Below are 27,963 nucleotides of genomic sequence, written 5' to 3' on the forward strand. Positions count from 1 at the left end.
GTATTTGCTGTTATCCCATGATGTTTATTAGGCAGAAAATGTTGAAGGGTACGTGGAAATGATGTTCATAGGATAATTCAGGTTGGAAGGCTGCTCAGGAGATTTTCTAGGCCAACCTTGTATTCTAATCGGGGTCAGATGTAAGATCAGAGCAGGTTACTCAGGACTTTATCTAGATGAGTCTCGGGGGAATCAGAACAGCATCTTTGGGCAGCTTGTTCGTTGTGTACCTGTCCTCACGGTGACAAAGTCGCTCCGACTTGGGTCCTGCGTGGTTCCCTTCAGTTCGTATGTGTCACTTCTGCGGCTGCTGATGTCCTAAACAGAAATATTTGCTCAAAAGCTTAATGTTATTCTCTGTTCTTTTTATCATTTTGTTTAGGAAACTACTCCAGACCACCAACATACACTGGCGTGCCCAACACAAGCTACAGTGGCCCAGGACCCGGCATGGGTATAAATGCCAACAGTCAGATGCATGGACAGGGGCCAAGCCAGCCTTGTAGTACCATGCCCCTGGGACGGATGCCATCAGCTGGGATGCAGAGCAGACCATTTCCTGGAAACATGAGCAGTATGACCCCCAATTCTCCTGGCATGTCTCAGCAGGGAGGCCCCGGGATGGGCCCACCCATGCCATCTGTGAACCGTAAGGCACAGGAGGCGGCTGCTGCAGTGATGCAGGCTGCTGCGAACTCCGCTCAGAGCAGGTATGCAACCAGGTGAAAGGAATTGAAACGAGTGGCAGTGCTTTTCGTTATCGTTTCTGAAGCAACAATGCTGTAGAGGTGCACACATACGCATTTATACATGTTCTGTCTGTGCCTCTGTCTCTGAGAGGAGATGGTGCATGAGAATATTTTCTTTAAATGCAAGGGGAAAGCATGCTGTTGGATATTTGAGTTACACTCTCAAAAAGCAGCTGTGATGATGAAGATGAGAGCCACTTCCATTTTGGTTCTTGGCACTGTAGGCTTTAGGAAAACCCACAGGGCTGTGGTGACATTAGGAGCTGAAAACAAGCCCTGTACAACTTGAAACCCATGAGCTGGATATGTGTATTTGATCTTTGGTAGAGAGGGGGCCAGCACGTCCCTGGCAGCTTGCCCCTGCCAGGGAGTAAGGAAGCTTATGAAGCTGCCCATCAAGTCTTGTGCTTACTGCCCACGTGTGAGTGGCAGCCACGATGACAGTTCTCTTCTACGGGATGTTCCTGTTCCTAGGCAGGCATGCTGAGGGGAGCAGCTGGAGGGGAAAGGCAGAAGGAGGCATAAAATCAATGTGTAGTTATCTGGAGCTGATAACTGCCACCTATGCATCTGTATGAGAGAACCTGCAAATTCAGGATTTTGGAGGCTGGAGCCACTGTCTGGCTTCTTGTATCCCCTTTGAGCAGCGTAACTGCACACTGCCATTTGTGCGTGGATTTTGGCAAAGGCATTTTTCTGTCCATGGTTATTAAGATGACTGAGTACTTACAGTGAAATCATATTTTCTGGGAAATTTTCGGATGAAGTAATTTCCACATTTCCCTGGACTGAAATAATTCCTGCTGTATTTATTATCTTTTTTTTTTTTTCTGTTAAAAGAAGTTCCATTACATTTGAGAATTACACAAAGCTGGTTGCACTGTTCTGGTAAGCGAGTTTATGTGTGTGCATATCGAGCATCTTGCATTCATTTATGCATATGCATACACATGTGCGCATACACACATACAGGTATTTATCATTCAAGACCAGTGTTTCTGGACACCAGAGTTGCTGTGATTCCAAGGCACAATGTAGAAACAAAAATAGCAAGTTAATGTGTGTCCCCTATCTGTTGCTTTCTTGCTTTGTGAGTTTGGAAGGCAGGTGGCTTCTAGTGATAAGCAACAGCAAACTTCTAAAACAATAACAGTAAATTTAGTGTACTTCATGTTCTTCTTCAGAGAGACAGAACCACGCTCCTTTAAAATAGACCATGCTTCTGCAGATATTTGTGAACCAGCAGTCTCTTGCTTGTGGTGGGTGTTTTAACGGGCCTGTCTGGTCAGATTTACAGGAGTCTGCTTCTGGCTGGCTGGTTAGGCTGTAAGCTGATAGGTCAGGCAAGAAGGAATAAATGGGCCATCGCTGCAGCTGCAGGGACACTTTCTTTATAATCACATAATGAAAGGAAAAGGACATATTTGTTGGTGTTTGCAGCAAGACTTGGTTTGTAATAAGTACAAGGTATTTGGTTGTGATTCAGCTTACACTTCGGGCATAGTGTGTTGTGTTTGATCAAAAACTAGATTAACCCATCGCCACTCCTATCTCTCACACCTTCCTCCCGTCAGTTTTGTAGAACTGCTTTTGGATTCTAGCTTTGCCTGGGCAAAAATACACCATTTTGGAGCCTTTTCATCACAGAATGCTCATTCCAGTGATCCAGCACCTGTAGAGGAAATGCAGTCATCAAATACCTATTGCAAATACTGGCTATATATAGGGCCATTTATAAACTGCAAATTGAGCAAAACCTGTCACCCCCCCCAGATGCCACAAGGCTGCAAGCACACTGTTTTCCCCTCAATCTCAAGTCATCTGAAGGGGAGAAAGCACAATGGCTTCTGGCAATTCCTGCAAGTCCTCCTTCTCTTGTACATGGAAAGAAAGTACTTGTCAGTAATTCGTATGTGTGATACCGAGCAAATCCAAAGAGGCTGTTCTTTGTTCTGCTTTAGGCCACCATACATTAGGTCGCCTGCTTATCCCAGCCAGGCTAGGGCTGGCGGACACCCCATGTTTTTGCCTCGTAGCAGGGCTATGCAAACATCATTCTCCTGACCTGTTAATGTTTTTGTCATTATGGTCTCAGCAGTGAGCCACTCCCCCAAAGTGTGATACCTTTCTGACGTGATCTACTGCAGAAGTGATGACAGGATTTCTTAATGGGATTTTGAAGTTTTGAAATTTCTCTGAAGTTTTATTACACTGTAATTGAGTGTGAACATCTTTGAAAAATTTCAGCCAGTAACTGGAAGGATTTTTAAGAGCTTTAGGTATTCGGACCAAAACATGCCCTGAAATGTAGCTACTGTTTTTTCAGCAAAGTTCTTCCAACTATGATTTTGTAACCATAAGTTAAAGCACAGGGAGAATGTATCTGCACAGATTTCTATCCTGTTGCTTGCTCACAACCTTGTCTAATTTCACTCAAGATTCAAGTTTCATGGGCTTCCCTGCCATCAGATTACTTCATTTATTACCTCCGTAGGAAATCTGTAATACCCAGATTGCTGCTGCCTTCATGGTTATTAACAAATTTCAATCACCAGTTTTCTATAGCTGCTTTTGTTTGTGTTGTGTTGTTTTTGTTTTTTTTTTTTTCTCTTTTCATTAATAACATCATTCATATATGTATGTGCACATGAAAAAGTAAAACAGCAAAACAAAAAATGAAAACAGAAGTCTTCTGGTTCTTCTGTTTAAAAGGCAAAAATCAGTGAAATGGGAGAAAACTTGCACCATGCTATTTTCTCTAATTGAAAAGACATCTACTGTTATATGCCAAAATGCTTGAATAATATCCAGCCTTTTTCTTTGTATGTCTTGAGTTGATAAGATTCAGCTGTGGAGTTCACAAACTGTTGGGTTTTCATTACCACAAAATACACCCCTCTATGTGGAATTAAGGGGAAAATGAAATGGTTGTGTCAGAGTCATGGTTACACAGCAGTATTTCTGTACAAGTTGGTGGTGATCCCCTTCAAGGTCAACTTGTTGAATCAGTAGCCAAGTATCAATAGGGGAGAGAAATTTATCTTCAGCTGCTAATCCACAGGATTTGTCCTTTACCAACTCAGGAGTCTCATTTAGACATAGAAAGCTGGTTTGCCTCTGCTTTGCCAAGCCACATTAAGCAGCTGTGTAAAATGAATTTAAATGGCATGCATCAGAATGAAATCACTTCCACTGGGGCAGAAAATCAATGTTAGTTAACAAGGGCTGGATGATCAAGATCTGAGTGTCAGCTGGTTATACCTAGGCATCATCATCAGCACAGACCACTACTCTGATTTAGGAAAGATAAAAATATGAAAATAGCAGTGGATGTGGAAGATAGTAGGTTTACACCATGTGAGTTAGCCTTTGACCTCACCAGGAGATCAGCTCTAAGTTAAGCTTGGATTGCTTCCTTCAGCTGCAGAACACCTTTCCTGTAACCTAAAATCTTACAATGTACTAGGCTCCCATGCATCCAGGCAATGCAAAATAACTCTCTAATACTCTGTATTGTAATTCTACTTACTTTCAGGAAGACAGTGTGAAGGAACTGCAAAATTGTGTTTTCCTTTTTGTGTCTTGGTTGCAACACACCTGTTGACTGATAGAGACTGTACTTTGAGGGCCTAATACATCCACTGAACTCCAAGCAAATACTTTTGTTAACTTCTGTTAGCGCTGCCTAGGACACCAGGGGCTGGTTCTGTTGTTGGAGGTCACAACTCAGTGGAGACCTCTAAAGACAAGATGGTTTCAAAACATTAAATTTTCTAGCACACTATAGTTTGTGCAACGATAGACATATTTATACTGATATATAAGTATTTATGTGCGTACAGATCTGCAACGCAGTGATCCTTCAGTAAAATCAAGCATTTTAAACAAACAAGATAGCATTTTCTCTGCTAGTGGGGATGTGAAGGGCAGCAAATTTAGCCAGTATCTTCTCTAAACTCTAGCCAGTTACGAGTTCCTCAGTCTGTGGATGCCCACCTTGAAACTTCTGGGAACTGTGTGTTCACTGTGAGCTTTTATGTTTACTACAACAGTAAATGCGCAGTACAGACGTTAGAGAATTGATTGTTAGTTTGACAAGTGAAGTCAATAGACATTTCTGGAGCTACATGCTTGTCAACATCATGTTCAGTACGTCTCTGCCAGCAGGGAGTGTCATTCGGAGTATGTCTTAGCAGTTGAAGATGTGACTGTGGTATAATGGAAATTAAAAATAAATGGTTGTGAAATAGCCATCTTATAACATTGTTAGCAGCGTGGCCTTAGGAAGACTTAATTCTGTACTAGCTGGCAGTAAAGTACACATCCAACTGGATGGGTAAGTGAGCCTTTTGCTGGTGCAACTACAGTTATCAATACCTGAACTAATTACTTTAAAATGAGTTTTGATGTGCCTACAAGAGGAGCAATCCTATCTTTGAATGCAGTGTTTCTGAACTCAGTGAATTCTATTTTAATATGCTTCTTGGGATTGCATGTTCCAATTTTGTAAATTAAAGCAATTTTTTTTAATATAGATTGAATGAATTTAGAATTCAATTTCATTGATTTTAGAGAAGACGATTTAGACATAGTAGTTTATTAAAGAGAGGAATTGGGATCCAGCTTAGCTATTTGCAACCTCTGGCCATTTTAAATCCTGGTGATCGGGTTGCTAAATCTAAGATGGATATTAACATTATTGTTCACTGTTCCCTATGCCACCTGAGAGATGGTGTTCAGTCTCTGTAGTAATCTATGGTGTTGCATTGCTTTGACATATTTTTAGGCACTTTAAAATGTGGTTCTGTCTAAACTGCTCAGCAGTTGGTTCACCATAATTTGAGCAAAGTGCATTACAAAAGGTGAGTAATCATAGATGATACATGTATGTGTGTGCTTTCTGTGATTCTAAAACATAAAAACTCTGAAGTTCCCATCCAGCTGTAGAGAAGTAGATTTTTAACTTCCATATTTTTACTTCACTGGCAGTTTGACCTGACAAGTCCTCAGGAGCACTGAAGCCCTTAGAGTCTAGTACCACTAAGTAAGGCTTCTTGGAGCCACGGGGCTCGCTCTGACGTGAGTTGTTCCCCCAAATTCAGGGAAAACAAGGGCTGCAGGATCATAGTAGCTGATCAATCTGCCCTTCAGTCACAGAACCCAAAACTTTCTATTCTCTGCTAGAATTTGGTATTAGGTGTATTAAGAGAGAAGTAAAGACATAAGTAAAGTCCTGGGGGACACTTGACAAGAGTGGCAATCTAGTGGCAGTCTTTCTAGGATTACTCTCTGCATTTTGTGTAAGGACACTGGAAGGACAGATTGCCTATGGATGTTAGTTCTTGCTGCTTATTTACTTGGCGAGGGGGGAAGCAAAGAGATTGGTAGAATAATCTAGTGCAGCAACCTGCCCACTGCCATCATCTTAAGGCTCCTTACCCTTTGTGTAGATCTTTGACAAGTTCCTTCAGCTTCAGTATAAAAAGGACTCCAAGGCCAATAGCCTCAAAACTTTTGGGAGAACCCCACATGCAGAGATCCCACAACCCGAGGAAAAAATATATAGTTGCTTTTGGTCTTACCCATGAGGAATGTGTGCAGTTGTATATGAATAGGTTTTACATCCATCCCTTTATAAAATGAAATCTTTAAAATATTTGTTTTATCATCTTAAGTTTATCAGACGTTTTTCCTTTCTAATGAAAAGGCATACTGTTTTATCCATAGTTAATGGATAATTAAGCCCATAGCCATACTGGGAGCCCATGACTGGCTCTCAGTACTTGTTCAGGACAGTGAGAGTACATACTACAGCCTCATCGTGGTGAGCTGAAAATAATATAGGTAAGTTTGTATTCAGTCCTCAAACTGATCTCAAAAAGCTGCAATGATATTAGAGGGTTTCTGTTGTACAGAGACGGTTAAAATTAGTGTAAATAAGATAAAAACATGTATTCTATATGTCTTCTTTACAGCCTGTGTGTGTATATATGCACACGCACGCTCGCACACATCCACAGCCTAACCTTCCATCAGCGTTTCTCTGCTGCTATGTATGTATAATTCATACTCCATGTCGCTGGTGCCAGCAAAGCACTTTTTCCATATTATTTTCTCCAACGACAGGGTAATGCAGCACTGCTGATGGACTAGAAGGTACTGGTGAGGAAATATAGTAATGGACACGGTGCATTAAAATGTCAAAAGGAAAAAGATCAAGGCGAAAATTGCAAATAAATTTTTAAAAAAGAATAATATAAATAAAAAACAGAACTCTTTCAGGTGTTTAACATCCTAGATCCTGTCAATTTCTATGCAGTATTTTCCAGTCTAGCCTTTTTGATCTTGAAACTTTGAGTTTAAAATTCTAATTGTGATTTTAAAAAGCTGTAGTTATGTAGCAGGAAGACTTGAAGTGCTACAATAAAACTTCATGTCTTTAATCCCTGGAGAGAGCATGTATTTTCCATTGTTTTCCCTTTTCCTCTTAAGCTTGGAGGTGCTGTTCTCTGCTGGGAAGTGCGCTGGAGTGCAGGAAGGTTAAGTACTCATTCAAGTTTCTTTGCTTATTCAAACCAGGCTTCTTCTAGATGAAAGGCTGCCCACTGTGAAATCCCCAAAGTAAACGAGGCCAAGATAGGACTGGAAGCCATAATTGGAGCCAGCGCTGGGGTGCGTTATCTGTTGTCTTTGAAATAAGCCCCTGGCAGAAAGGCTCTTTCTGCCCAGTCTTTTAGTTAGCATTCACATGTAGTTACCGGGAAGGAATCACTCCTGTTCAAATTCAGCCCATTCCCAGCTCTCAAGCCTCAAGGTGTCGGGTTGTTTGCCCCCCATCCCACCCCTCCAAAGATCTCTTTAGGGATCCTGACAGATTTCATTGAAATAAGCCCTCCCTTGCTATCTGGTATTCTTTGAATATCCACGCAATAAATTCCAGTCAGTGAAACTGCATTTTGGCTTCCAAAATAAAATAAAATAAAATAAAAAGGGTCCCTGTATAGTTTAATTGGATGAAGCACTGTGGCCTCTTGCCCGAAGTGACTGTATGGTGTTGCTGTGAGCTGAGAGTACCTCCTGCGCTTGCTCCACCTGGGGGTGGCTGCAGCAAGGGGTGGAATATTTTCTCTCTGTGTCAACTTTGTGTGTGGTTTGAAGTCCAAATATTAATGATTCCTGTAACTGTAATTTCTAGGCCCATGTTTCTTCTGTCTTCACAAGAAACGGTCATTTAGATCAAGCTATGGGGTTTTTATTCTTTGTTTTTTTGAAAGGGCACTTCCTTTCCTCATATTTTGCTTTTTGAAGCAGAACCATACTTGGATTGTTTCTGCAATGTATTAGGAGGGGTGAAGCATGACTTAGCTTGTATGCATTTACTATAGTAAAGGGGAAGCTGGAAACACTCTTTTCTGATTATTTTTTTTTAAATGAAGATGCATTTTGTAGATCAGCTCAAAATCGCTGATAAAATTGTGTAAGGATGGGAAGAAACTTTACGTGCTGAGCCAACCAAAGCCATTTCTTGTGGGAGACTGAGAGAAATATGTTTTTATCTGGAATTTTGTTTCACTAAAAGGTAAATCCATCATTTTGGAGCCCTGAATGTCACCATACTGCAGAGCTCATGCAGGCAACCAGTGATTTGGGGAGACGTTTTTTTCTATTTTGGTTACTCATCAATCAAGTAGACTGCTGTATGCTGTTCATGCCATTAGAGATTAACCACAGACCTCAAGAGTCCTACTCCTTCCCTCCTTTGGAAAGTAACAATTTGTAAATTGTGAAAGTGGGAGTATGTTGGGAAGGAAGGGTGATTTTCAGAATCATGAATGAGAATTTTCAGTCATCTCAGAGACTATTCTAATTTGATTATTATCATGTCAGGATTATTTTTGGCTTGATTTGGTTATTTAGGAGAGCTGTTGTCCGCTATAGAAGTACTGTTTTGAAACAAAATAGCAGTGTAGGGCTCTGTAGTTTATTAACATTTTGCCTCTGAATCAGACGTTACTTAGAAATTCTGTACTTCAAAACATGATCTTCAGGGTATTAAGAACGGAGTACTTCATTAATTATTTTTTACATAAAAGTAAAGAGTACAGAAGAACTTTAGGTCGAATGCTCATTCTTTGGTTGGCAAGAAATGCTTCAGGTGAGGAAACCAGATTTTCACTTTGTCTTTTTGTCTACTAGTTAAAATCACAGAACTAGTCAGAAGAAAACAGGAGAATAGCCATCTGTTTAATGGGACTCATGAAGAAAGCTAATGCCATGACTGCCATGTGTGATTTGGCACATATATTCTGCAAGTACAAGGCTGTGACTGAACAGTCTAGGGTTTTTGCAACAGAAAGTGAGAGACATAAAAAAATGGTAGGCGGGTTTCAGGTTTTACAGTGGTTTTAAGGTTTTACGCTGTTTTACAATGGTGATCATTGAAAGAACATTAAATAATTTTTAGCAATGCTACCTTGGGAAATATGAATGGGAAGAGCCCTTCACTTCAGTAATAGAGCTCGGCTGGGGAGCATCTGTTCAAACTTGCCATATAAGTAACTTTGTAAGAATCATATTAAACAGTTAACAGCAGTAAGGTAGTTTTTTTTATTATTATTTTATTTCTTGTTTCTTTTTTTTTTTTTTTTTTATGAGCCACCATTTTCACTAACACATTAAATACCTGTTGCAGTTGTCACAGTAGGTTTCAGGCATCTTCTGAGCCAAAGATGAAGAAAAGAGCCAGCTGAAACTATGTTGACATATGCACCACACTGCTGTTGTGAAACTGTCTGGAGTGCCAAAATGCTGAGACTGATGGTAGTAGTGGTAGTAATAATATTGATAAACATGTAATAGCTCCAGGCTATTGGGCAAAGATAGGTAAGTGAAAATGTGTCTGCTGGGAAATCCCTTTGGAGAACTTCCTCTCCATGCTGCTGCACATGCACAGTTGTGTTCAGCGTGCTGTCAGCCAGATGACATTTACTATGAAAAGATACATTGAGGAGCTGGCATGAAATGATCAGGATTTTATTAGATTTTCAGCTGGTTGCCAGCACAGTGAGCTCAGTGGAGCTGAGTGGTGCTCAAAAGCAGTACGAGAATATGACTGAGCGTTGCAGGGATGAGGTGAGAGGCAGCAAGAGAATCACATCCCAAGATGAAAGAGCAGGGAGCACAGGAGTCAAGCCTCTCAGAGTTGGTGCCACACCAGAGGAGCCTGAATCGATGAAATACACAGTGTGTCCTTAGCTTCCTGTAGCTTTTTAGCACCACGCTTTGGTGACCTCCTAGCTATGAGTGTACTGGGAACAGACTCTTACCCACTTTCAAGTCATCATTCTGGGAGAGAGTTCATAGGGCCTTCCGACTTCTTAATAAAGCTATTTATAAACATGCACAAAAATAGAAGGTACATAGTGAGAGAGTCATATGAGTCATTCCTCACTTTGATATCAAGTCACACCAGGCTAAATCACCCTTCATGGCATTCTGATTCAGCTTGGCTGCATCATGCATAGAAGGCCTTTTTTTTTTTTTTACTTTTTTTTTTTTTTTGCTAGAAACACAGTTTCTGCATGTTTCTGCTTGCTGTACAGCATCCCTCTTTCACCCATCACACACTTGGGCTCAGAAATGCATCTCCTTTTAGTGCAGAGACATTCTATCTGAAGGGGACAGGTGCAAGCAGCTGCCTTGAGAGCTGCAGTTTAAATCCACATTGTCAGGCAGGTAGGCAGGGGTCACTAAGAGCAGAGCTTCGATGGGATTACAAGCCATTGGACTTGGCCTGCTTTTCAGTAGTCCTGTGTTTTCTGTCACACAGCATTATATTGCATTTATCTAGCAGAGGCTGCAATGACTACAGAGGACTTTGTTCTTATACAAATAAACTCAAGTGTGGAGGTCTTGCTGCAATTGTAAGAATGCTGTTTAATAAAGGCATTTCAGGGAATCCCTGGGGGTTTGAAGACTGGCGACCAAATGCTGCAGTCACTGTGAAATTCAGACCAAAAAGACTAATTAACACAGAAGGAGCTCTATTAAAAAAATAAAAAAAAACTACTGTATTTCACTAAATATCCTTCATGTCTTTCAGTCACACACCCTTATATCAGTAGGATCAAATGAAGTTAAGGATTTGTTTCTGCGGGCTTGTGCTGTTTTCCTCATTTTATTCAACTACTTTCGTATTCTTCTGGCTGTATTTTAGACTCTTACTAACCTTGGATTTCTTCCTCAGTTTTCATTATCTGTAAAATGGGATAGAGACATTTATTCTGATTTTAACTTGCATTCAGCAGTACAAATGTTGTGTAGCTGTATTGTTATTAGCATCAATATTCATGAATTACATATGCCTCTTCTGTTGCTCTTCCAGTGTTTGATGCGGTGTGACACTCTTATGTTTTATTGGGTTTTAAATAAGTGTCAAGAAAGGTAGCCTGTCAGGCAGATGTTTTCACTGCAAAAATGGTTAATGTGATGATAATAGCACATAAACAAACATACAGTTTTGTGGCTGCTTTTCTGAGGGGACTAAGCATCAAATCAGTCTGATAGGAGCAACTAATTTTTTAGTTCTTTTTCCCTCCTTGGCTGTTTCTTAGTGAAATATAAATAATGATTATGATGCTAAAGGCAAAAATATTTGCATAATCAGAAGAAAAGGAGTATATTTAGAAAAGCTATTTCTGTTATTCTTCCAAAAATGCATGCTATGCAGTAATCTTTAGATCAGTCAGACCAAGAAAAGGCAGTTTACTTGGTCAGATTGCATGCAGTGGATTACAAGGTGATGTGCACTATCATATAATTATGATGCTAGAAAATTATTCCCCATTTTTAGCATTGCCTTTTAGGTCTTGTCATTGTACAGAACAGTCTGGTGTTCGTTCTGTGTACCAGGTGTCAGCAGACAGACACACACACACACAGAGTACAAATCTGTATGATTTTTCATTTTTGTTTCATGGTGTTTTGTCAGTGTCATGTGCATTTCAGAGCCTTGGCCTCCCTTTTCACGCATGCACACACATAAGTATAAAATTCTCTTTCTCCTTCTAACCTGAAAAATGGATTTCATCAAAAGCCTCATGGCAGAGCTAACACCTGTCACATCACCAGCTTTCATGGCTGCTTTTCTAAAACTTTGTTATTGCAAGTTGTGAGCTTCCCTGCTGAACAAAGGGAGGAAATGGAAATCCAGGTTAGTACATTTATAGTAGCAGCTAACGAGAGAGGAAGATACTTAGCTTTCATATGTGGTATTTTGAATGTGTTTGTTTTATTTACATGGGAATTGCCTTTAATGCCTTTTTATAGCTTTTCAAGACAGTATTCAGATTTCGTGTGTGTTGGCCTTTGGTAACAGTGATGACTCACTGATGAACTTCCAGGCAGAGCAAAGCAAGCAACATTGCTTTTTATATTCCCTTGCTCTCTTCTCCCTCCTCCAGTTCTCCCCTATCCCCCGATGACAGAAATGGTTTCACTTCTCCAAGGAAGCTCATAATACAGCAAGAAGGAAAATCCATAACAAAAGAGCATATGTATCTGCATGCACATGTTTACGTGTCAGTTCTCCAGGGAGAAAGCATTTGCAGGTCTCACTCCTGAATTACTCTCATTATAATAATCCATTTGGTGTCAAAGTATGACAGATTATAAGCGCTTAAGGCTAGTCCCAGCTCAAGACAGATTTAAATAAAGTACTTCTAGTTATTGTGCAGGTCAGTGTGTTTAAATAACAACCCCCCAAATCATACTTTGACATTTAAAAGAGAGAGGAAATATTGTCGTGCTGCAGACCTGGCACAGATAAGCACAGGGCAATTTGGTCAGTACACTGTGATTTGTGAGCGCAGCCTAACGCAGTCATTTTCACAGTTTGTAATCAAGTAGCCACCTTAGCAGTGTGTCAGCATTAAAAAAAAAATGTTCCTTTTAAAATGTTTACACAAATTACTCCCTGGAGATGCTACAGTGCATTCGTTGCAAAACCAATGTAGGTTAAAGATCTGGAGCGAGAATGGCAAACTTCCATGATCTTGTGGGCCTTTTTTTTTCCTTTCTTCCTCTTTTTTTTTTCCCCCCTCAGCAGCCAATTGCTCAGGTAGCCAGGTCACGGTAAGAGGGTAATTTTTCAGGTCCAGTGCCTAGGGCTGGATAGCTGAGGGAAATCACTGCCTTACACAGTACTGTGGAAAGCATCAGGCAGCACAATGCAGAGGTGTCCAAATAATCCTAGGTGCAAGCTTGTGGCTGCCGGGACACGTGTGACTTGGTGGCGGCTCTTCCCGACCAGAGCTCATTCCTGCAGGTCTTCCTGGTGGTGTCCCCTGCCAGCCCATCACGGAGGCTGGGACAAGGATGCAGCCGCACCCTTCCCACCCCGCATGGCCACGGAGACAACTGTGGGTCCCACACGCCTCCAGCACCACTCGTGCCTTGTCACCTCGCTGTCCCGTGCTGCCAGCCCGGGGCCTTGTGGCCGGCCCTTGGCCATGTGCCTGAGCAGCAGAGCTGAGGGAAGGCCCCTCTCTTACAGCACCCTGCTTTTGAGGCTCCCCTGTGAATCTCTCCCGTCCCTTGGGCAGATCTGGCTGAGAGGCCCCACGTCTGTATCTTGGATGTGTTTCCATACAGAAAGTTGAGTTTTCATTTCTTGTCCTTCTGAGAAAGGGAGGTCCATAGCTAAGCTGGACCTACCTCTGGATTCCATTTTGTAGTCAGTTGCCTGTTGAAATCTGAGGAAGATGACAATAAAGTCCTTCATCAGATGGCAACTCTGAGGAGACGCTAAATCAGATATCAACAGGCGTTCAACACAATGTGCTCAGTGCCACAGAGTGACTTCTGTGTGGCAGCTGGAGGCACCACACCAACCTACTGGTGATTTCGGGCCCAGTTAAAGAAAGACATCCCTCTATGAGAGACACTGCTCAGCAGCTGCGATCACTTGTGTGCTTCTTTGTACAGTCAGTGCTCTTCTTTCTTTCTTACAATTTCTTTGTTGTGCTTTTTAACGATGACCAGATCTGGCATGTCATCCCCTCTTTACAAATACGTGGACTTCTGCATTAGCTCAGAAGTCACAATTAGATCTGGTGCTACTTGTTTTGCAGAGAAAATAGATTAAGTGCAGATTAAGCTTCGGGTAGATTGCAAATGAAGGAAAACAAAAAAGCAGAACACGACCTTCTTAAAAGGGAATGTTTTGAATTTGACCATTTTTATTTTGGACCTGATAGTATACCAGACCATCAGCAGCACAATGAAGATGACAGTGAAGGGCCACAGGGTCATTCAGGCTGGAAGGGACCTCAGGAAGTGTCTGGTCCAACCTCTTCCTGACTGCAGGCTCACCTGAGAGCTCAGGGCTTTATCCACTCAGGTCTTGAAAACCTCCAAGGACAGAGTCTGCGTGACTTCTCTAGGCCACCTGATCCAATGCCAGACTTTTCACTGGGAAAATGGTTTACTCTTAAGGGCCCTCTGTGAAAGTTACTCCAGTTTATCATTCTCTCCTTTACTGGGGGGGTCTGTAGCCAGACATGATATACTCTAGATGCAGCCTAGTGAGTGCTGCGTAAAGGAGGAGGATCAGTTCTCTTCACCTCTGGCTGTGCTCCTGGTCACACAGCCCAGGATGTTGCTGGCCCTCTTTGCTGCCAGGGCACACTGCTGGCTCATGCTCAGCTCCCTGTCTGCCAGCACCCCCAGGGCCTTTTCAGCAAAGCTGCTCACCCCCGTCAAGCCCCGGCCAGCATCACTGCAGGGGGCTCTTCCTTGTGAGGTGTACCTGTCATCGTTGAATTTCATAAGGTTCCCGTCAGCCCATTCCTCCAGCCTCTCTAGGTCCCCCTGGGTGGCAGCCCTTTCTTCAAGCGTATCAACTGGCTCTGATGTTATGCAAGTGCTGTAAATTAGTAAATTCACAACAGAGTAGCAAGCAGATCCTACCCCCTTCCCATTTTTAATCTCATCTATTTGCAGAACACATGGACATCTTGTAACAGTAGAGCAGAAAGAAGAAATGTGTAGGCTTATGTATGGTGTTTAAACTGATAGCATAATCCTAAATTTGTATTAGCCAGCTGCTTTTTCATCTAAATGGGGAAAAATAAATGATCTGGGATCACAGTATTAGAGAAGTTAGAGCTGGAAAATACCTGACAGGTCATCTAGCACATACATAATGCAGGATTTCTCTGACCATTACATCTTCTAATGTGTTGTGTTGTCTGTGTGCAAAAGGGTCAAGTACTGGGGTTTAGTTCACTCCCTTGGAGGATAGCCACATCTCACCACGAAGACATTTTTTATTATGCTCAAGTAACTGTTTCTTAATTTCTTCCTATTATTCCTAATTATCACTTGTGTTATTCCTAAGAAACCTAACCATTGGCGTTTATGTGGTAAATACTGTGAAGTCCTATATTTAATGGGGTTTGTTCAGCTATAGAATTCATAGCCAGTCAGTTGAATTTTTGCCATTAGATGTCACTACGTGTACAGCAAACAGTTTTTAATAGACTTCATTTTTGTTTAGCCTTCCAGAAAAATGGGGGAGGGAATTGAGAGGTGTAGGAGAGGGTCTGGTAGCATACTTTGAGATAACTACTTCTTAAATAGTGTGTTGGATATTCCTTTACTAAAAGCAGCACAGAAGGAAACATAAGATTTTTGACTTAACTCCAACAACCAACAGATGATGCTGTGACCTTAAGCATATATAAATATGTTTAGCAGCTGCTGTGTAACATATTTATAAGTGTTTAGTGACCTGGAGGTTAATCAAAATGAGTTTGGTGATCTCAGCTCAGTTCTTAATGGACTCCACTTCATATTATAGCACTGATGCAGCACAATTTGTCACAGTTGGCAGTCTTTACTCAAAGGAGGCGCACTGTGGAGTGAGAATTAAAGGCTGAAGTAATACCTGATTATTTCTCCCTAAAGAAACTTTCCATTCCAGGCCATCATAGAGCAGAATAATATGTGGAGGAACTCTGTACTACACACTGCACCCGATCTCAGAATAATTTAACATTTACTTTTACAGGTTGTCGCCTTTCGAAGTTGCTGAATTAGCTCATGCATGCCCTGGTCAGTGCTGTGATAAGGAATGGGGGAAGCATGAAGTTGGGCAAGGGATGGTGCTGAGTCTTTTCTCTTGCTGGGGGCCCTTTCTAGAGATTGAGAGCTGTGTCATTACATGGGAGGATGAAAGGGAAAGTCATTGCCTTGCCAGATGAAATTTCAGAATTAGGCTTTGCCATTCAGGTCTTTCAGGGTACAGAAGCAATTTTTTTTAGACTTTGGTTGTTTTCTTGCTGTCCTGGCCAAAGCAAGTATATTCCTTTTATTTAATTTCCACTCTGTCTAAACTGGAAATAGTTTCCTACTTCTTGATTTAGAGCTGTTGTACAGCAGTGTGCTTTCATGAGCTGCAATTGAGATTGATGTCCATAGTGGGTAACATGAAATAGGTTGTACCTCAATTTGAGACAATGAACAGCCCCACAGCTTAGAAGATATACATGCTATAGGAAGTAATAGCGTTGAAATATTAGTAGGTCGAGACCAATTTCAGCTTACCTGCAAGGTACAAGTCTCCTGTGTATTTTTAAAGCAAATGAAGGACACTGGAGAGACAGATACCTGTAGAGACTTCTGTCTTTTCCAGAATCCCATCCTCACTCCATAAAAGAACCTTTCAAAATCTGTTATTTCTTTTTTAAAACATAAAAATGCACTTGCACGCTTTCTTCATCTGTGCTTATATCTTTTCCCAGTAATGGGAAGGAGCTCACTTATCCAGCATGGAAAGAACTTTTCAGTTCACTGCATTGGTTGAAATACAACAATTTTCAGCTAGAAAAGGGGAAGGGGTATAGGAAGATACAATATTTACATAAGAAAAGCTTGCTTGTATGACTGAAATCTTTTAAAGTTGTTGCCAAATGGTCCTCCTCTTCTCTTTTCCCTTTGTAATTTTCCCTTGGAGCATTGCACCACTGTGCATTTTAAATCTTTTCCCTCCACTACACATTACAAACTTCATCATGGAAATGACATTGTATGGCAGTTGTCTCCTTCATATCAAAAGAAAGCCTTTGCCTCTTTGCAAGAGTGAAGAAAAGTTTGTCTTCAGAGAGCAAGGGACAAAACTGACTTGGAAAAAGATGCTTTATTTAGATAACACATTCTCTTTTCCTTTGAAGAAATTCACAATGTGCCAAGAAAAATTAGGCCGAATAGTGCTTTAATGGTCTTCCTTCTCTACCTCCTAAAGAAAAAAAAAATCCATTTCTACCAATTGTGTTAAGAATCTGCCTTGAGTTTGGGGAAGACGAGAAGCCATTGAAGTAATTCACGGTTGTTGGTGTGGGGGTGATTGTCCATTTTGTTTGAATACTGTACAATAATGAACAGCAGAATTTATACCAAAACTGCGTCTTCCTACAACAACTTTCACTGCCTATTATTTAATAACGTTAAATTGTTCTGGTTTTCTTTGGAGTGTGAAAAAAGCAGACAGATACCAAAGCTATGGAAGGGGAAGGGTGAGGGGTTGCTTCCTTTTTAATCTTAATTCTTTGAAAAACACCATAAATTCACAGGGGTACATTGAAGAAAGAGGTCTGAATTTTGTATTTTCCTATATAGGCTATGAATATAAAAGTAAGTATATTTGTGCATGTCTTTTTATTTATGCATACAAATATATACATATAACCATATACTCATACAGGTATAATAAAACTATATCATCTTTAATGGTACCAAGAAAAGGTAGGTGATTGTATTGTGGATGAAAAGAGCAAAAGGCTATTTTTGAAGTTGAGTGAAGCATTGCATTGGATTACTCTGCTTACTTGGGTTCGATTATTTTCTTTCTTGCACCTCAGTTTCTCTAAACAGTTTGCTAAATCATTTTCAGGTGTACTTAGCTACCGAAGTTCTAAAAAGTATCTAAGGTTTAGTCTTCAAAAATATTTCATCTGAAATCTTCACATTTGGAGATGTGGAGAATTTCTTCCATTTTTCAGACAAACTTAAAGCTCTGTTATGATAGCATCATACAGGTTAATACAGATTAACTTTTTGGTTTTGAAAGGTTTCTTCCTTCAACAGTGCATTGTACGTACATAGTTTTTTGGAAGATTGAACCTGAACAGCACAGACAAGATGGGTATTTTATTCAGTGCTGCAGTCAGGTCTGTGGTCATTTTAATGGCATTTGCTAAATGACTATGACTTTGGGCCCTAAATCAGTACCAGAAACAGGAACATCAGTTGTGTTATTAAGAAAAAAACTCTGTTTTGAAGAAGAAGAGAAGCAGGAATTTACATTTGTATGATTTCACAGAATCACACAGAATTTCTAGGTGGGACTTTCGTAAATGCCACTTCGGGTCATGAAGTTACGCTCAAGATAACTGTTCATATGCAGTTGGTTTTCTCTCTTGAACCCTGAGACTGGCAGTGTTTACAGGAAACAAGGTGTGTTTGATACCAGATCTGACATAACAGATAAAGAGATCTGAAAGAGATTCTATGGCACCCATTTTTCTTCTGGTCATTTCATTGCATTTTGAGCCATGGCAGGCAAGGATTTCTGTTAAATGGTCAAAACTTTCATTCACTCTGAAATTTTTATATACCAAACCTAGGTTCTAATTTTGACTCCTGATCACGTTGCTGTCTAGGGTAAATAATATGAGCTGTATTTTTGTGCTGATAGGTTGTGACATATAAAAACACCATATACATTTCTTGAAATTTATGTTCAGTCCAATTCTGTCTCAGATATACAGTGACTAATTCAAGACTAATAGCTCCCCATGTAGGTAAAATGAACTAATTGCGTGCCTTCTCCTTAGCTATTTGCAAACAATAGGAGATGTATTCTGTGACAAACCACAGTATCTTCAGCGATGAGGTACGTAATGAGACCGTGTGTGTGTGCTTTTTCTTCTCATAGGCAAGGCAATTTTCCTGCCATGAATCAAAGCGGTATTATGGGATCCAGCTCCCCCTACACGCAGCCGATGAACAACAGCTCTGGCTTGATGAACCCGCAGGCTCCTCCATACAGCATGGCACCTAACATGGTGAACAGTTCCACAGGTAATGGTGGGTAGCGTTGCAGGAGTGGCCTTCCTCCAAAAACTTGTTTAAAGGTACCAGCCCTGAGCTGATGGCAGAGGATAGCCTTCTTCATTCGATTCACCCCTACTGGGGTAGTTTGGAGTGATTGGAAACTAGGCTAAGGTATTTGCGTTTTTTTGTACAGTAACTCATGCATTTTTCATGAAGTCCTTTCGCACAGCATGTAGATGAGTACAATGTTTTGAAAGTTATAGCAACACTCGGACCCAGTTTGACGTAGGTGTTGACTAGCAAGTATTATGTATATTTGTGTGTGTGTGTCTGCAAGAGGGGGAAGGAGAAAAGCCTCATCTCTGAAGAGGCTGCTGTTGCTTTTCAGTGTCTTGCTTCCTAAGATTGCAATTTGAGTTATTTAATGTGGTGCTGTTTTTTAAAAACAGAGATGTGCACCTGCTCTGACTTGAAGATGCTGTAAGTTGGGCACTTAAAATAATTGCTCTGTTCTGAAAATATAGGCCTTATTTTCTGTTTCCAAAATTCATATAACCATCTATAGAGTTTCTTCACTTACTTATTTAAATATCAGTATATGAAATTTAATCATAGTTTCCTTCTGCAAACAAAGCATATTTAACGTAGATGTTGGATTTATCTTTCATATTGTGACTTGTGAATTCAGAATTATTTACAGATTTGTGTGCATCTTCGAAGACAGGTGAATATACTGCTGTGCAAATATGCTTCATCGTCCTTATTCAGCTTCACATCCTAACAATTATCTCCTATTGAGATGATACTTCAGTAAAGACCAATTCTTTGATGAGGGAGGGTTCGGATGGAGTTTCAGTAACCCTAAGGTGGATCTTCCAGTCGTGGAGTTTCGGTGCATGCTTTACTGATTACATTAGCCTTTTTTGAAAATTAGTTTTTTAAAGTATTTTTGAAAGCTGAAGAGCTATGCTAAGGTGATTTGATTTCTTAGTTGTATGTGCTTCTACTTGGTTTATTTCTTTACAGATACCTTGTTGCTTAAGTTGTGTATTACCAAGAGCCTGTGTTTCAGTATCTTCCTCTCTGCACCATGTAGCCTGTTCCATTCCTTCATCCTTTGCCTCCTTCCCTGCCTTTCCTTCCTCACAAATTCATATGCCTCTGCTTCTTAGGCAGAAAATGGCCCATGTGAAATTGTAGTGTCTAGTATGTCCAGAGGGCTTCTTTCCTGTGTTTAGGAGCTCCCAAGATACTTAAGGGTGTCTTATTTTTTGAGAATATGTTACATCTTTGTTAGCAAAAGAAACTGAATAGAATCTGTTAATCAGCAAGCTTTTTTTTTAAAAAAAAATTAAAAAAAAGAAAAAAAAAACGACCAAAAGGGCTTTTTCAGTCTTTCTTGAAAGCCATTGGTTAGTCCAGACAGCACACTTGTACTGTCTGGATGAAGAGGGAAAAGCTATTGAAAAGACCATTAGATAATAGCTTGCTTTTCCCCCACCAGAGCTGTCCCAGGTAATATTATGTTTTGTTTGTGTAGTTATGTGTTTTGTCTGGCTTGCTGAAATAAAATTACTTCTGAGCATTGAAACTGTGCTATAAATTCTGTTTTGCTATTAGCAGAAGTAATTTTTCCCCCTTTTCCTTTGGCCCCCAGAGCTGCAAAAATAACCAACAGCAAACAGATGGCAGAGTGCCTTGCCTAAGAAGATTTATGTATTCCTAAGGAATAACCAGTTTAAAGGAAGATTCACAGAGGTTTTTTTGTTCAGATAATTCAGCCATTCGTTATTTCATACAGTGGAAATCTGTTCAATGCAAGGCCATTTATCCTAGCAGTCTTTTGTATGGGGTAGTCATACTCTTTTTATTGTGTTATGCATTCTGAAATATTGGATTTTTAATAATTTAAACATTTATCAGGGTTTTTTTTTTCTGCCAGTGCATTTGTGAGGTTTTCTTTTGTTCCAGTTTTATTAATTCAAAGATTACCCAATAGAAAGTAAGTATGAGATGAACCGGAGGAGTTCAGTGCACCTCTTCTCCTCTGTGTGTGAGCAGACACGCATCTAGATTGCTCTCTATTGCTTTACACGGCTGGTCTCCAACAGCACAGAGCGTGGCGGTGCAGAGGGGAAAAAAGAGAAAATGAGGCGTGGATACACTGCTGGGGGCACATGCGGTGGGAACGCTGCCATTGCCCATATGCTGACACGTCATTCTGCTTGGGTCAAAGAAATGAAGGGCTGAGCTTAAGACAAGTGTCAATACAGGACTTAAAATGATATTGTCTTGAGCCGGGGGAGCACTGCAGGCTCCGCTCTTGCCCATGCACTGCATTTGATGAGATGGAGAACATGCAGATGGTGCCTGCTTACAGGCCGAAAGCGGCATTATCTGTGACACAAAGACCAACGCCGCTATCTGGCTCTTTTTCCCACTAGTTTAAAGCCACAACAGCCAGGAAAAACAGGGTTCAGTTAGTGTGTAGGGCCAAAAAAAGCAACTGAGTAGCTGCTGGTGGAGTCAAGTGAGAGGGTTACCTTTCTGACATGCACTGAGCATGAACAACTGTTGTTTCAGTAACAGGCCAATGAAAAAATAAGGTAAGCAACACGGAGAAGTTCATTTCTTGGTTTTCTGGGGTTTGAGAGTGCAATTACGTTGCCTGTTTTGGGGATGGAAGGTAGGTTTTGGTTTATTTGTTGTAATCAAATGCAGTCAGTTTTAGGTTTTGCTCTGTAAAACACAGGAAGATTGCAGATGCTGTTTGGAATTTACGTGGTTGTAGAGCTTCAGTACAGCTGAGTATAACACTTTTTGCCACCTGTTTTTATTAGTATTTATAACTTCTCATTACCAGTTGACCTTATTTTATTATTATTATTATTATTTAATTAATATCATTATCAAAAGGAATATCATGGTGCAGTTTAACATCCTGGTATTTCCGCAGTGACTGTGGATCAAAGAACACATCACCAGCTTTAGATGATGTAGAGCAGTTTAGGAACACAGAAATTATGAGATTAAAGCAGACGAATCCTTCTGATAGAGTATCCCATCCATAACAATACCAAAAGCTTCAAGAACAAGTGCCAGAATCCTCCCACAATTATGGAACAAGCTGCCATACAGAGAAATGGTATAAACTCCACTGTCCTCTTGCTATACAGGGGTTCACATTCTCATACATAATTTATATATTTTTCCCCTCCGTTTTTTTTAATTTGGGCTTTAAAAATATAATAAAAGAAAACTTACAAAACCAACATCAATGAAATAACAAGTTCACGCTGCTTACCTTGGCAATTCTTGCAAAAATTAGCTTTAAAAAGAAGTAATATGGAGTTTGTACCTCATAGCTTTCAATATTGTACTTGCACAGAGAGTGGCATCCAAAACCTCTTCTACTGCCCTTGGGGGTGAACAAAACAATGGAAGGGCATTCATACTGCCCATACCTCTGTTGTACCCATACCTTTCATTTTTCTGGGTTTTGCTATTCCCAGTAAATTTTGAACATTGGAATACTTAAAACATGAAGCTCTAAAAAAAAGTAAAGAAATTAAAAGGACACTCTTAAAAACAGATACAACGTTTACATTTTTATATAAAATGTATTTTTGACTTTGTGTTTATTTGGCTGAACCCCTGATAGAAACAGCAATTATATTTATAAATGTGAAGCATTTTTTAGAAATCTAAATTGTTTTTCTCTGTTTTGCGGCTCGGTTGGTTTTCATTTTTCAGAAGAATGAAGAACTCCATTTATTTTCCTTTTTTTTTTTTTTTTTTTTCCCTGACACGTACCTCCACGTGAGCTATTCTATAATGCACATTTAAACACAGTTTTCAGAGGACACCCGTAGTTGGTAGCAGGTTAAATATCACATCACCTGTAGCCCATACAGGCAACGACCATAATTTGGTGGTCACTGTGTAACTGTAAGCCAAGCCAGCTCTTACAGTACACATACCCACATCCCAAAACTCATGCACTTGTCATCCCACAGTCCAGAGGGTTGGTAGGCAGAAAGGAGGGGTGGCGCTGACATCCTTGGCCGCCTGCACACCCATTTCACAACAAGGAGCCCGAGCATCCTCGGCTGTGCTTCTACCCACAGGGGAATGGTCAGTTATGGCAGGATGTTAGGCAATGCTGTTCTGCTGTTGTCCCTGCTCTGTTGTGTTGTTTTTTTGGGGTATAAAAGCAGTGGGGATTCTTTTGCCAGCTCCATATGAGTCATAAATTCTCTGCTTTTTCTTTATTTCTTTTTTTTTCGTTTTTTTTTTGGAGGGAGAGTGCTAGGGGCAGGAGGGAGGGAGAAATGTCTTACAAAGGATGTAATATTCTGTTTTGTAGAGCGTGATTTGTTATTGCACTAGCAATAAAGAGAAAAACAATGTTTGTGTATTGCTGCTCTTACAGTATTTCATCATCTTCTGGGACTGATCGTGCAGCCTTTAGCAAAAAAGAATACTTTGCTGCAGTTTCACTCTTGTCAATATAAGCCTTTGAGTACATTAAATTCAGCGTGGAATAGTTAATTCAGGACCTTGACCCATACTTGCTTTTTGAAACCATTCTAGCTCTTAAATTCTTCTAATAAGCCAGAGGCTAGTACTTGAGACCTATTCACAGTATGCTACAGCACTTTTTAAGTCAAAATTTCCATGTTATCCTCTTCTCTAAAATGTTTTATCTTTCAGTCTGTACTTCACACGCAGAATTATTAGTACCTATGTAGAAAGAGAGCATGTCTTAATTTAGCACTTTCGTGACAATAACAATATTTCACTGCTCGGAAAGGGTCAAAACAATGTTCTTGCTGTACTGCTTCGCTAAAAAGTGAAGGAGTGTCTGTTTGCAAATCACTGGAGAATACGTTTGCAAGAAGTTATGAAACAGCATTTCAACAGTGGATGGAAAAGTAGCTGTGGAAACATGTTAGGTAAAAGCTATAGGGAGACCTTACAGTTTGCTAGTAAAACCCTTGCAGTTCTCCTCTTTAGAACAGAAAGTGATGTAGATGAAGAAAATAATTTAGAACAGAAAGTGGAACAGATTTGTGAAGCCATATTAATTTCTTCATAATTGTCTCCAACTCCTGATAGAGATGAAATTATATATGCAAATACCACAAAACAAGAAATATGCAGTACACAAAATGAATTGGTGTTTTTACATTCCCAAACCTGAATAATATAGCCAGAATATGTGGTTCATTGCAGACCAGAGTCCCTTGCCCTTTACATGAGATGTTAATTGAAACCTCGCTGGAAGAGATTTTATAAAGGAGCTCTGATGGAAACAGGACTACCAGGAATGGGCAGAATTATGCTATTCTTTCACAATAGAAATACAATGTGCCAACCTAGATAACAGTGAGAGATCAACAGAGGATTTAGCCATGCAGAACGCTGGTGAAGAAGTGTCGTTAACTTTACTTTGTTTGACCTCTCCAAAATAGCTTGAGAGGAGAAGGGTCATTTTTGGCTTGCTTTTAACTAAAACTAAGATGTCTTTTTAGCACTTTCACAGCATGATATGTGTTAAAATGGATTTTGTATAACAGTTTTGCATCCCAGTTTGAAACCAGACTGTGGCATACATTTGACCATTTTGCTATGTACATTTAAAAAAAAATCTCTGAAAGAAAAGTAACTTTTTTTTAAACTGAAGAATTCAAAACTAAAATGTGTTAGGCTGCCATTCTTCACTCCATAATGGTCACAAGCTGCCCCAACTCTCCAAACAGTGTAAGGGCAAAATGCATACAAATCACATGCGTAGTGGATGCTGGCTTCCCAGTATAATATTGCTTGGCTGTTTTGTTGAGGTTTCACACACATACATAAAAATAACAGCATTTTTAGCTGATCCCAATAGATTTTCTCTGCAGCTGCATCTCTTGAAAAAGGCTTTTTGTTCAATTCTTGAAGTCTTAAGTATTGCAAGTAAATTTTTTTTTTAAGCTCAATTATGATTTATGTGTTGTGATGACTTTAAGGGCTTGATTGGGCTACAAATGTGCTTTGAAAAAACAAGAAAATGTGCCCATGAAAAACACCAGCAGTTCAAAGCTGAATATTGAGCATACAGTTGTAAACTCACATGGCACATGGCTGGGTAGGTTTTTTTGGCAGACCCATAGTCTCAACCTGCAGTGATGCTAAAGATATTAGCAAATTAGCACTGCAAAGCTTGCCAGCGTATTCGCCAGAGTCCTGCTCATGCTCTCACTGCTGTAATTAAAACTAATTATTTTCTAAAACATAGTAATACATGAATATGTGCAATAATCATTTTGTAGTGGGCAATCTGTGAAGCATTTTTAAAGCTTCTTTTCCCCCTCCTCTCTTTGGCTTGCTACGCAGTGTGCCTGCTGCCTAGTGTGAGCCAGCATTGTCATTTTGCAGAGGCACACTAGGTCTGGTAATGATCACATTCTTATTTTTTTCCCCTTTTTTATTTTTTTTAAGCAACGATGCTTTGCTGATTCTTAAAATTTGTGAGCTTGGGATATGTATTTTTTCCTTTTTCCTTTCTTTATAGGTTATCCTAGCCTATGTTTTTCTTATCTCAGATCCTTCTTTGAAAGCAGGACATGAGGGGGAGAAAAAAGAGGGAGAGGGAGGGAAGATAATCCAGCCTTTCATAAATGCTGTGCACATGGTTTTCTGCAGGAAAAGAATCGCCTGGTGTCTTGCTGTTGTTCTTTGGTTATTTGCATTGATTCAGTGTCATGGCACCTCCTAGCATCTGCTCTGCCCAGTATTTTCTCTGTATTTATCTGAATGTTTCTTCTTGCATCTTTCTAGAAATCCAGGAACCCAGCAGCTCTGCAGCAATAATACTATACTTAGCACTCACATCTTCAAATATATATAAAAAAAAAACTTAAACTCCTCACACCCCTGGGAAGCAACTGTGTGCCATTATCAGGGAAAGACATTTGTGCGTTCATTATAGTCCCACCTCATTTTGGCAGGAGGGGGAAAGTTGACTGCTGTTTCTCAGAGCAGAGTTTGCAGCTTGTAATTCTGTAGTTAAAGCTCACAAGGCTGAGCAACTCGTCCTGAAGATAGTCAGGGCAGCAATTACCTGCTGGATGCCAGTCTTAATGCAGAAGCGCAATTGGGAAGTCCAGCCTTTTTCTCGGATTCAAAATAGAAAGTAAAATCTACGTCATTTTCGTCTCCGTTAGCCTGTTGCTAAAGGGAAAGTGCAGGAGTGACTGAGGTAGTCTGCTGGTCTGGTAAACTGTACTGGTAAACTGTCCTTGGGTAGCTGCAGACCAGCAGCGCCATGAGAAACAAATTTTCCTCTGTAAAGTGTTTTTTATCGTTGTTGTATGGTGCTTGCATTCTCCCTTTGTTCTTTTTTCTTTTATTTCCTCGCTTTCCTTTTATTTCCTCACTCCCACTGAAGAGGTGTGCAGGTTTCCGGATGCTAGGATAAGAGGACGGAGGTGGGATAACCTCTGCTTCACGTGTGGCCACAGGCTGGCAGCAGGAAGCGTTTTTTTCCTACCGAGCCAAGCACAGTCATGCTTAACTGTTTCTCCTGTTTTCGATTAGCACCTATGGGTCTTGCAGATATGATGACACCCGGTGAGTCCAAACTACCCCTTCCTCTCAAAGCAGATGGCAAAGAAGAAGGAGCCCCTCAACCCGAGAGCAAGTCAAAGGTATTTACCACCTCCGCACGTGGTGTTGGTTCAGCCCGCAGGAGTCTGCTGTGTTGTCTCCATCTTCTGGTTTTGGCCTACCCACTTCTGTTCTCTCCTGCATGCCTTTCCATTCACGTGCAATCTCTTTGTTTGTTTCTTTTTTTTTTATTTTTATTTTTTTTTCACTTCATTGTGTGGATCTGAAAGTTACTAGTTCTTACGGCATTTTAACTTGCGGGGGCAAAGCATCCCAAGCCAAAAGTTGCGTGGGGATTCGGCTGTGCCAGGTGGGTGGGGAAGAAGGGTCTTGCCTGGTTTTAATCCTTGCAGCCATTTTTCTCTGCCTTCAGTTATAGCTTCCTGTTTTGGCCGCCTCAGCAGCAGCAACATACTTTAATATTTTGCTTTCCTGCCTTATTTGATAAAATAAGGTGAACAGCTTGTTGTTTTTTTCTTTCTTTCATAAGGGGAAACCCATGCTTAGCATTCCATGTGAGCTTGAAATAAGCATGGTGGCTTAGTGACTTTAGCCAAGCATCCAGCAAACTTTCCAAATTATACTAATTAAGAATGTTGTTTTAATACTTTATATATATATATAAATATATTTATATATGTGTGTGTTTTCTGTATGTGTCTCTCTGTTTATATATATTTTATATATAAAAAATTGGTCAGTCTGTTAAACTGGATGTATTTTTTTTTGTTTTTAATAAAGTTTGCCCTGCCTTTGTCATATTATTTTTTTTTTATTCCTCTACCACAGGATAGCTACAGCTCTCAGGGTATTTCTCAGCCCCCAACCCCAGGCAACCTGCCAGTCCCTTCCCCAATGTCCCCAAGCTCTGCTAGCATCTCCTCATTTCATGGAGATGAAAGTGATAGCATTAGCAGCCCAGGCTGGCCAAAGACTCCATCAAGCCCTGTAAGTGGCTCTGGTTTTTTTGGTTTTTGTTTATTTTTTTGTAATTAATTATATTTTAATGCTTGCTTGTTTGTTTTATAAATTCCTTTTCTTCATTATTTATCCACTAAACAGTTTTCTTTCTTTATAACACTGGGTACAAATTCTGCTCTCGGACACATGACTGTAAGTTCCACTGCCTGGCTTCAGTGGGGCCCGAGCATGCTTATCCAAGGGCAAAATTTGTCCCAACGGTACTTTGAAATAAGAAAGAGTAAAATTGCGTGCATCATGCAAGTGTGCTGTCTGGTAATACAGCAGTTGTTGTGAAGAAAACATCCTGTTAATGCATCAGCTTCCAAGCATGCGGACTGTGTTGTTAAGGACAAATCCATTTCTGTTCCTGGGCCCAAACTCCTTCACACAACTGTCTTCACTCTGGTTGCTGCATTTGTCTTTGCTAGTGTTATTTGGGGCTGGGAGGAGGGAAGGGAAGAAATGGGGGGAAAAAAAAGATACG

General features: G+C 40.3%; 1 protein-coding gene across 7 annotated transcripts in view; it reads left to right on the forward strand.

Moving 5' to 3' along the window:
* The window catches only part of ARID1B (AT-rich interaction domain 1B), a 321,285-nt gene that overhangs the window by 260,242 nt on the left and 33,080 nt on the right, over nucleotides 1–27,963 (forward strand). For 5 of the 7 annotated variants that reach the window (XM_027454398.3, XM_072035942.1, XM_072035940.1 and 2 more), the window contains 4 exons: nucleotides 383–710; nucleotides 18,745–18,890; nucleotides 26,448–26,557; nucleotides 27,306–27,464. In XM_027454398.3, coding sequence (XP_027310199.3) covers nucleotides 383–710; nucleotides 18,745–18,890; nucleotides 26,448–26,557; nucleotides 27,306–27,464 — 743 coding nt within the window. The remainder of the gene's footprint in view (nucleotides 1–382; nucleotides 711–18,744; nucleotides 18,891–26,447; nucleotides 26,558–27,305; nucleotides 27,465–27,963) is intronic. The other 2 variants (XM_072035944.1, XM_072035945.1) reach the window with 1 other exon arrangement.

The sequence above is a fragment of the Anas platyrhynchos genome, chromosome 3 (assembly GCF_047663525.1).
Source record: "Anas platyrhynchos isolate ZD024472 breed Pekin duck chromosome 3, IASCAAS_PekinDuck_T2T, whole genome shotgun sequence".
NCBI classification, from domain to species: domain Eukaryota; kingdom Metazoa; phylum Chordata; class Aves; order Anseriformes; family Anatidae; genus Anas; species Anas platyrhynchos.